The following is an 11,518-nucleotide window of genomic DNA, read 5'->3' on the forward strand; positions in this document are numbered from 1 at the left end:
AGAGCTTTGCGTGGCCGCAAACTATTCGTCAATCCGAGCACCGTAGCTCAAGATATAGCCAAAAGAAGGAGATGATGAATAGTGTCAATGATGGACACTCCTCTCTCTCAATCTCACGACCCTCTCTCTGTCTTGTGTTGAAAATGAGCTTTCTTGGCTCATTTATGACTTTATATATGTTGGGCTTGGGTCCGGTCCAACCGCATAGCGTTTTTGGTTCGTTTGGCCAAAATTTGGGCCAAAACCTTTAAAATAAGTGCCCGGCTTGCTATTCCAAATACTTTTCTAAAATTTTCTACTTCTTTACTCTCTCTCACGCAGTACCGGACAGACTTAAGCCTGTACTGCTGGTTAATCTACCGGTACGCATTTTTACACAAAATTTTCAAAAGAAAACATTTTTCCATTCAAAAAAACTACTGAATCTGAACTCACCTTTATATTTTATTAAAAAAAATATTTTTTTTATATTTTCAAACCTATTCCAGGAAAATAAATTATTCTAATCTGCTAAGCAGTTTTACATGAAAATCCCAGTTTGTACATCCTCCCCTCCTAAAAAAGGATTTCCGCACTCGAAACTGCTAATCACCACGCTTCCGCTGTGCCACTCTAATCCTTCGTCATCATGAATCCGAATTCCTCAGCTACATCCACTAGAATCTTCTTTTCCCATGGTTTACTTTGACAAAAACCCTAAGCTCTTGTAATCCTAACGACGACTTTCCAAAAGATAGAACTAAGCTACCCTTAGGTCCAAGCAACATATTATACCCAAAGTATACGCTTACCTTTCATCAGAGGATCCGACCCCGCCTCATAACGTGCATCTAGAGTAAACACCCAACCTGGTTGCTGATTCCGGCCCGCATTTTGCTTCTTCCCCTTACGACAGTGCTTGGCAATTTGTCCAGGCAGCCCACAGCTAAAGCATATACCTCTTCCCCTTGTCTGACGGAACTGGTCATAGTTAGCTCCTCTGAAGTTGTCTTGGCCCTGAGGATGCTGAGGAGCATGCCCATCCCTCTTGAAGTTTTGTCCCTTCGGTTGAAAGAATTCCCCACGACATCGGTCGTTGTTACCTCCACGAGCATCCCTTGCCAAAGCCACATTCCTAGCACATTCTTCTACAACCCTTGCTTTGTTCAGTAACTCTGAGAACCTTCTAATCTCCAACGGAGCCACATCGGTCATGATGTCATCCTTGAGCCCTCCTTGGTACTTAATACATTTCCATCTTTTGTAGGACTAGGGAGCATCCTGACAAACTCTCGAAAATCTACAAAGTTCTTCAAACTTGCTGGTGTACTATGCCACGGTCATAGACTCTTACTTCAGCTGCATGAGTTCTATTTCCCTACTTTCCTCATCAACTCCGGAAAGTACTTTTTATAGAACAGAGTCTAAAACAGTTCCCATGGAATGTCCCCATTCTATAGTTGCATCAGTCGGCACTTGACATTGTGATTTTTGCTAGTAAAGAATTTTATAAAAATAGTCGCGCTGTAGATATAGTTTCTAAACCAACAGAAATCCCTTCGTGCAAACGTTTTGTTTGTCACTTAAGCAAACCCAATAAAATTGATAACCGAGTATTTAAACCTCGGGTCGTCTTCTCAAGGAATTGCAGGAAGGTATGACTTATTATTAGCTATAATAAAGGTAGAATTTTGGGTTTTTTAATGTATAAGATAAAAAGCAAGAATAGTAAATGGCAAGAAAGTAAATTGTAAGGAATTAATTTAAATAAATAATAAAACTCTTGGCAAGGTATAAGAACTGGAAGTCCTATCCTTATCAATTGTGATGAGAATTGGATTTTAATCCCACTTTGTTAACCTCTAACTATGAAGGTAAATCAAGTGGACTAATTAGCTTGATCCTCAAGTCCTAGTCAATCCCTGTGGGAAGACTAGCTTTAGAGCGATCTAGATCAATTAGTAATCTGCCAATTTCAACCACTGCTTTATTTGATAACTCAAGCGTCACCAATTACTTAACCAGAGCCAAAAGGGAGGAGAATCTACTCGAATGAAAATAATTTGGATAAATCGAAAGAATTCATAGCATAAATAAAACAATCTTATAACTGAAATACCTCAAATTATATTAAATAGAATATTCAAATCTAACATGGAAAAGTTCATAAATTAAATTGGAAAAATAAATAAAAGGAACATTGAACCTGTGATGAAGAAGAAATAATCCTAAATCCTAAAACTAAATCCTAAGAGAGAGGAGAGAACCCTCTCTCTCTAAAAAACTACATCTAAAACTAAAAATTATGAATTATGAGCTTGTTCTTATGAATGGATGCATTCTCCCACTTTATAGCCTCTAATCTGTGTGTTCTGGGCTGAAAACTGGGTCAAAAATAGTCCAGCGATTTCTGGTACGTTCAGGTCGCGGAAAAGTGACGCAGAAGCGTCGTCCACGCGTTAGCGTGGATTGTGTTTCTGCCAGGTCACGCGTCCGCGTGATTCACGCGTTTGCATCGCTTGGCTTCGGGGAAGCTATAGCAAATTATATATCAAATCGAAGCCCCGGACGTTAGCTTTCCAACGCAACTGGAACCGCGTCGTTTGGACCTCTGTAGCTCAAGTTATGACCATTTGAGTGCAAAGAGGTCAGGCTGGACAGCTTAGTAATTTCTTCAACTTCTTGTATTCCTTCCACTTTTGCATGCTTTCTTCCCATCCTCTGAGCTATTCCTGCCCTATAAGCTCTGAAATCACTTAACACACATATCAAGGTATCTAATGGTAATAAGAGAGGATTAATATTAGCAAATTAAGACGAAAGAAAACATGTTTTCAATCATAGCACAAAATCAGGAAGGAAAATGTAAAACCATGCAAATAGTATAAATAAGTGGGTAAGGACTTGACAAAAACCACTCAAATGAGTACAAGATAAACCATAAAATAGTGGTTTATCAGCACTCCCCCTACCACCAGTGTTGAGCCTCACCCATCAATTGATAGGCTGCAAACTCCACGAACTGATTCTCCAGAACATGTTAAGCTTGCAACGCACGCTCCATGGCTTGAAACTAGTTATCTGCTTCAGTAGGGTCCGTTGAATCTTTAAAACATGGTGGGTTAACCTTCAGAAAGGTTGCTAATGTCATCGAAACACCACCGCCCAAGCTGTTTCCTACACCTCCTCTATTTCCATTGCTGTTACCATTCCCATGTCCCATCCTCTCCATAGCCTGAGTAGTCACAGCAACGTTCACTTGCATGGTGTTAGCTAGGTTAGTCATCGTCGCCATAAACTCAGCATGGTTATCATTCAGCAGATTACCCTCATTCTTTCCATGAGTATGTAGTCGACCTTGCCTGCGAGGCGCCATTTGGGTTTTCTGTCCACACCAAACAATCGATATCAAGGTGATCAATCTCAATATCTTAAGCTTAGTGCCTCAATTATCGCAAAAGCACTCACAAACAAGCATGTTATGCATATCAAACAAATAACCTAAATAGCATGAAAGAAAAATGACCCAGAGTATGCAATGAAGCAAAATCAGTCCATTATGCAATTGAAGCATAATCGGTCAATTCCTCAGGCTCTACAGGAAAGACCGCTCTGATACCATAATTGTAACACCCCGTTACCCTAAACCTTACCTCTAGCCGTAAAGCGAAGGATAACAAAGCGTCACGACAGTTCTAAAGCTCATACAGTAGTAAATATTGAAGGAAATGCTAATACTAGAAGCCTGATGAAGAAATATAGCCCAAAGACATAGAAACAGAGATACGATACGCGAAACATTCCTCATGATTACAAAATGCGTAAAGGAACAAGATACAACACAAGACATGATATAAGTATGATAGTCAAAAGAACTCTAGTCGTAGCCCGCAAAGTTTAGGCCGACTAGTTACAAACAAACACTACAGAGTTTTTAAGTTAAAACAGCTTATACAACTTATCTCTCAAGTAAGCCTCTACGGCAATAAAGTACAGAATACAAAAGGTGAGAGAATAACTACAACAAAAGTAAAGTAAAATAAATCATAAGAAAGATCATCCTCCTCTCTGTCACCATATCTGTAAACTCACCGAGGTGGGTTGCGACCTACATCTGAAAAATAACAACAACATATGGTACGAGAATCGGAGGTTCTCAGTATGGTAACAATGCCGAATATATAAGATATAAGGTTTCGGAACGCCAAAGGCAATCCTAGAACTTCATATATATATAGGGTGTTCTAACTTAAGGAATTTCTAACAAAAACTAGTCACCGCTGTCCCATAGCCTTCTCTAACCTACCCTCCGTGCGATCCGATCGCCACCGCCTACCAATCCTCCCCAATGCTATTAAAACACATATAATGTAAACAAGTAAAACACAAATAGTATACATATATAACAAGTAAATCAACTAACATTTAGGCATGTTATTCAAATAGGCATAACTCAAGTAATCAAAGCAAGCAAGCATGTAAAAGATGCATATGATGAATGTCTATCCTATTTGGCTCTTGATATCACTTGTCGGTTCAAAATGCCAACCCGACACATCCCCAAGATGTCGCAAGCTAGGGAAGCTAGGGATATAGTGCCCTGCTCACTCTCAACCCATGGATATAGTGCCTAGTATACTCTTTCGGGTTATAGTGCCTAAGTGGTAGAAAGGTTATGCGAGCAGAAGACTGCCTCAGTTCTCGCATCTCAACATAGGCGGGAGACTACCTCGGCCCCTATGCCAGCACCGCTACCTCAACAAGCGGGAGACTGCCACAACCCTTGCCCGAGGCGCATAACGACTTGCCAATCATAACAATTCAATAATATAGTACAACTCATTAATCAATATCAATGTCCCTCAAGTTCATCAATCTCAAATTCATTCTCAACTCATTCTCAAGTCATCATAGTTCACAACCACTTTCGTGTCGTCAACATCACACCTTACCCCTTTCACTCTGATCATCCCATCCACAAAACTTCCCAAACCTCTTCAAAAATCCTACAGAAATTTACCAATTTATTTCATTAACCCATCTCTATTAGTTTTAAGGCCTAATTACTAGTTAGTAATCTTAAATAGTACTTAAAGAAGATTAAAAAGCTAGAGAACCTTTAAAATGAAGAGAAAACAATTTTTTAACAAAACAGGGGTCTCGCGTATGCAAGCCCTTGTCCCGCGTACGCATGCTGTTAAAAACAGGTGGTCGCGACCCCCTGTTCGCATACGCGCCCCCTGCTCGCATACGCGAGTGTCCCAACCTGAATGGGATGCTCGCGTCGCGTGTCAAATGCTCGTGTACGCAAGGGTAAAATTTTACATGTCCGCGTACACAAGATGCCCAGGCAGTGGAGAATGTTCGCGTCGTGTGCACTATGTCGCGTACGTATGCTGTACCAAATCCAGAAAAATTTTAAAGCTGCAGAGATCAGATTTTTGAACCGAATTTTCGACGTTCATAACTCCCTCTACAAAACTCTATTTTTCTCAAACTTTATATCATTTTAAAGCTCTTGAAATCATCTTTAATTTAAAATAAAAATCATTCAATTTCAAGAACCGAGGCTCAAGTTATAATCCGCCAAAGTTCATTAAAAACAAGTTTTACAAAACCATGTAACATTCTCTAGTTTTCAAACTTCCAAACCAAACTAATTCATATGTATTCTAAACCATGTCAAAACTGTCCCATTGTACCTAAATTATGTTCACATACTTTTCAATAATTCCACAACCTACCAACATACAACTTCATCCAAAAATTTCCCTTACATATTTCCAATTCTCAATAATTAACAACCCAAAACATCATTTCACCATCCTCAACATTTATCAACATCAACAAGCATCATCTTTCATTATCAATACTCATAATCATCGTTATTCAACCCCAACATCATTAATCAACATCATCATTCCTTAAAATAATCACAATCATAAAAAACATCATACATCAACAATTCAAAACCTATCCTAAGGTTGCACTAGCCTAAGTGTCCAAAACATTACATATTATATAAAGAAAACCGAAATCATACCTTGGCCGATTATCCTCCACAAACAAAACCATTTCACCACAAGCTTTCAAACCTTCACTCAACACCAAACAACACCAAGAACACTCTATATCATGAAAAATAACAAGAATCAAAGCTAGGGTTTATGAGATACAACTAAACACAAAGGGTTTAGTGATATCTTTCCTTGTCCAACGAGTTTTGGGGTAAAACCCGCTACTTACCCAAGCTAGATTACACCTAAACAACAAGAACACAAAGAAATTCAACAACCCAAAAGCTATTTTCGAAAATGACATAGGGTAGAGAAATGGAGCTTGGAAAAAGATTTTCTTACCAACTTTGATCTGTTAGAAAGAAAGATCTCGGCGAGAGCTTTGCGTGGTTGCAAACTGTTCATCAATCCGAGCACTATAGCTCAAGATATGGCCAAAAGAAAGAGATGATAAATAGTGTCAATAGTGGACACCCCTCTCTCTCAATCTCACGACCCTCTCTCCCTCTTGTGCTAAAAATGAGTTTTCTTGGCTCATTTATGACTTTATATATGTTGGGATTGGACCCAACTTGGGTCCGGTCCAACCGCATAGTATTTTTGGTTCGTTTAGCTTGACTTTGAGTCAAAACTTTTAGAATAAGTGTCCAACTTGCTATTCCAAATACTTTTCTAAGATTTTCTACTATTTTACTCTCTCTCATGCAATACCGGATAGACTTAAGCCAGTACCGCCGACTAATCTATCGATACGCATTTTTATGCGAAAATTTTTAGAAGAAAACATTTTTCCACTCAAAAAAATCTACTGAATCCGAATCTCACTTTTATATTTAAAAAAAAAATATTTTTTTATTTTTTCGAATTTATTTCGAATAATTAAATTATTCTACTCTGCTTAAGCAATTTTACTTAAAAACTCAGGTTCTTACGCTTAGAAGATGTCCACATCATGAAAAAATACCTGATGAAGCATTGAAATTAATAGAGACAATGGCGGCCATTGACTCTTATCATCACTGTCTTCTCTCAATTCATCATTCACGCTCATTATCCGTAACATCCAAGCATTCAATATTCAAAAATCTCAACGCTCTTAGCAAAATACTCTCTTGCGCTCTTCGATCATCAATCAGGTTTTATTAATCTAATTAGGCCTTTTAATAGAAAATTTGCTTGTTCAATCATTTAATTTTAGTGGGAATGATATCAACTCAACATGGTATTATTTGTGCGATTTGGTACAATTACCAATATCCGTGAGTTTCAATTTTCGCACATCATGCCGTAGCAACTATAGTAACCATGAAAAAAAATGACGATGAAGAAGAAATATACAAAAAATAAAAAATGCGAAGAAGAAGAAAAAATGCGAAAAAATATGCTTTCACTAATAAAATTGACTTTTGTTGGATTTGAAACAATTTTGTTCAATTTAGTTGACAAAAAAAAATAAATATATAAAAAAGTTTTAAAATTCGGTTCGAACCGCTGAATCAAATTGGTCAAATCGCAACGAATTGATTTTATAAAAAAACCAATCTATCAAAGAAACGAGAAAAAAAACCTAAAAAATTAACTAAAAACCGGTGAGTCAAATCGGACTAAAACTGGCCGATTTTTAAAATTACAAAAAGCAAAATATAAAAAGAAAAAAAAACATAAATAATACAAAGAGACATACACACAGTGAAAAAAGACAAAAGAATACACTCTAAAAAAAAGACAAAAAAAGAAATAAACACAGTGGAGAAAAATAGAAACATGAGAAACAAAGAAGGAAAATGGAGTCTTTCGACGCGGAATTTCGGTGGATCTGGAACGGCATGGCGCAGGGACAACAGATCTAGGGTGGCGCGGCATCGACGAATCGGATATGAAACTATGAAGGGAGTTATGCGGGATTGGTGGCTACGGCATGAAACTAGGAATAAGAGGACTTGAGGAGTGATATACTAGGGTTAATAGATATGGGCTTCCATTTGAGCCCAAAAAAAATTGTTCTCTTTTTACTGACTATATACAAATTTAATGTCAAATCCTTATCCGCAGCAGCAAAAGGGAGGAAACTAAAAGTTGATCTTATTGTCCAAATCAACATCACTGCCATAGTTTGTGGTTGGGAAAGGACAAGTTGATGGAAGAGGATTGAATCTTGTTAGTTGGAAGGTACTGGTTACTCTAAAAAAATATGGAGGTTTGGGGATTAGAGATCCTTATTGTGTAAATATTGCTCTTCTTGGGAAGTTAGTTTGGACTTTTTTCCAGCAGCCAAACAAGCTATGGGTCCAATTGTTGGATACCAAATACCGATCATCTCTATATGATTGTTTTAGTTATCCTAAGAACAAAGACTCTCCCATTTGGAGGTGTCTTTGCAAGGCTTGGAAATTGTTGAAGGATGGGTTTGCTTGGTGTATTGGAGATTTGAACCAGAATTTTTTGTTTTCTAGCTGGAGGAGAGAAGGACGGTTATCTAATGAGATGGATTATGTTCACATTTCTGATTCGAATCTCCGGATACAGGATATTTGGTCGGTTGATAGGTGGCATTTGGATACTCTTTATTCTCCTTTATCTCAAAATTTGAAAGATAATATTCTCTCTTATAATCCAGATGAACAAGCAGGTCCGGAAGTGGGTTGGTATTGGAGTGGGTCTGCTGCCAAAGTCTATGACTCACGCAATGGTTACTTGTGGTTGTGTAAGCAGCTGTTTGGTTGGGAGGAGCGGGAGAATTAGCTTTGACTTTGGCTTTGGCGTCAGCTTGTTCCGGAAAAGCATAAGTTTTTGGCTTGGTTGTGTCTTAAGGAGGCTCTTCCTACTGCAAGTTTTCGCTTTAGAAGAGGGATGTCGTCATCGGATAGGTGTCCAAGATGTCTTTCTAGCCAGGAATCGGTTTTACATTGTATTCGGGATTGTCCAAAAGCTCAGCTTGTCTGGCATAGGTTGGATATTTCTTGTCATCCTTTGGATTTGAAGAACTGGTTCTTGTATCATAGCAGAGAGCATCTGTTCAAGTTCTTTTCGGGACTTTGGTGTATATGGCGAGCAAGGAATAATGACATCTTTAATCCCCATGAAACTTGGCCTCCGGAAAAAGTGATTTGTCTGGCATTAACTTCAGAAAAGGAGCTTAGGAATATTTTTGAATTACAACGTATGTCCCTTCCCTCTACTCTAAATGGTTTTTGAAATCCCTCATCTATTGGTACTTTTAAGATTAATTGTGATGCTAGATATTTTGGTTCGGGTGATAGTGTTGGTTTTGCTTGTGTTATTAGAGATTGTAATGGGAGCTGGTAAAGGGGGTGTTTGGGAATGATTGAAAGTAATAGTATTCTTCAAGGAGAATTGTTTGTTATTTGGAGAGGATATCTCTTAGCTTGGGATGTGGGTCAACGAGATGTTATTTGTGAGACGGATTGTGTGGAAACATTTAATCTTATTACTCAAGATGGTTTTGGGTTTATTGATCCACTGATGCTCAAAATAAGAGATATCATGCATTGGAATTGGCGGGTTGACTTTCGTTTGATTATGAGAGATGCAAATACAGTGGCAGATACTATGACAAAGATGACGATGAAGTTACAACTTTCGCATGTGGAGTTTCTTTCACCTTAGGAGGAGTTTAAAAGTAATCTTGAACACGACTATCCCTCTATTTAGATAGTTTCTTATTTTATTTGTTTTGTTTTTCTTTGTTTAATTTATTTCAGTCACAGCAAAAAAAGCACGAGGTGCGCTTCTTTCAAAACTCTACCAAATCAAGCCTAAAGCAAAACAAAGTCAAAGTCACTTGTAAGATTACAAAACAACTTTCCAAGTGCAAAGTGTGAAGTGAAGTTATCAAGGCATGAAGAAGAAGGAGGTCTGAAAGTGGGGGATCTGCGGCTATGACAGCACTGTCCAACTCCAACGATTCGGCCATAACCTTGGAAGAATGGAATGGCTCTTCCACCTCCAAGCTCTCTAAGACTTTCACCATCCAAGCTTCCTCTTCCTCTGTCTCCTTTAAAAGGTACTCTCTTTCTCGACCATCATAATTCACCTCTTTCCTCTTTTATTCTTATTCTTCGTGCTTCTCTCTCATTCACGCAGATCCGGTGCCCGTTTCACCCATCTTTGGAGACGATTATTGCAGGCATTAGTTCCTGAGGCAGGCCTTTTCTATTCCTAATATCTCAATAAAATAAAATAAAATAGAATAAAAAAGAGGAAACCTAAATTTTGTAATTAATTGTTTGTTCTTCATGGCATACAGGGTTTTCCGAGCAGTGTGACTGCAGATTATGTTCCCTTTCAAATATGGGATACATTGCAGGTAAACTATGCAATGCAGAAAACAATGTTATTGAGGAATGTTCTTGTTTTGGATTTAACAATTGATTGATTGTGGCAGGGTCTTTCAACTTATACAAGGACCATGCTGTCTACCCAGGTAATTCACTTTTCATTGTGTTTATGTAGTAATCATTGTTTTGTGAATATCTAGGGTTTACCCGTGTTCAATATTATCCCTTTCAGGCTCTCCTTAGTGCTATTGGGGTTGGCGAGAAATCAGCTACTGTGATTGGTGCCACTTTTCAGGTATCAACTATTTGTGTTGTGTCTGATTGGTTAATGAGTGAACCCTAATTGTAAAATGGCGTATGGGAGATAAGAAGATTTTGATTGTTGAAACTATTTACAGTGGTTTTTGAGGGATCTAACCGGCATGCTTGGAGGTATCTTATTCACATTCTACCAGGTATGCATCTCATGTAATTTATTCAAGCGTATGAATTTGAAAATGAAATTTCTGGAAATAACTCCATGTGAAGTATCTTGCACTTTGGCTAACAATATTTCTGTTTAACTCACATGATGCAGGGATCAAATCTTGATAGTAATGCCAAAATGTGGCGTTTGGTTGCGGATCTTATGAACGATCTTGGTAGATTCTTTCACCATTTTTTTTATTTTTATTTAAATTTTCATGCAACAATTTTCTCTACACATTTCTGAGATGTGCAGAAATAAGCCAATACTAATTATTTAAATTTGAGCACTGATGCGATAGTGATTCCTGGACTGAGATTGCAAATTGGTAGAGAGATGGGGAAAAGAGTAGAATTTTTCGATTATTCAGAAATACTTCGGTGCCATTTTAGATTGACATGACATAAGAATTTGCAGAACAGAATTATTCTTTTCTCGTTGGAGACTCGAGCAAGAGAGGTGCTCCTGTATGTTCTGCTTATTGTTAGAATTCAATTTTACAAATTGAACACAAGTGAAAAAAGGGAGAATAGAAAGCATATACCTTTCAATAACACAATTTAAGAATATCAGAGGAGGACATATTCTACACAGAATCCTTTACTTGGCAACTACTGGCTAAGCCTTTTATTTATTTATTGGAAGTAAAAATTATAGCAGCAAAAAAGTGTAAACCTTTGCTGGTGCCAATCAGTGTTAAATAACATATTTCTTATTGCACTCTTCATATGTCAAATTAAATTTTATGCTCCTCTTTG

At 37.8% G+C, this 11,518-nt stretch overlaps 1 protein-coding gene across 1 annotated transcript in view; it reads left to right on the top strand.

Moving 5' to 3' along the window:
* Positions 9,720–11,518, top strand: part of LOC107640646 (protein root UVB sensitive 3) — a gene marked incomplete in the record, with an annotated part of 6,303 nt that continues 4,504 nt past the window's right edge. Inside the window, 7 exon segments of the mRNA XM_021123811.1 lie at positions 9,720–10,020; positions 10,101–10,158; positions 10,264–10,323; positions 10,402–10,440; positions 10,527–10,589; positions 10,693–10,749; positions 10,872–10,935. Of these exon segments, the coding sequence (XP_020979470.1) occupies positions 9,896–10,020; positions 10,101–10,158; positions 10,264–10,323; positions 10,402–10,440; positions 10,527–10,589; positions 10,693–10,749; positions 10,872–10,935 (466 nt within the window).

Source organism: Arachis ipaensis, chromosome B05, assembly GCF_000816755.2.
Source record: "Arachis ipaensis cultivar K30076 chromosome B05, Araip1.1, whole genome shotgun sequence".
In the NCBI taxonomy this organism is placed as follows: domain Eukaryota; kingdom Viridiplantae; phylum Streptophyta; class Magnoliopsida; order Fabales; family Fabaceae; genus Arachis; species Arachis ipaensis.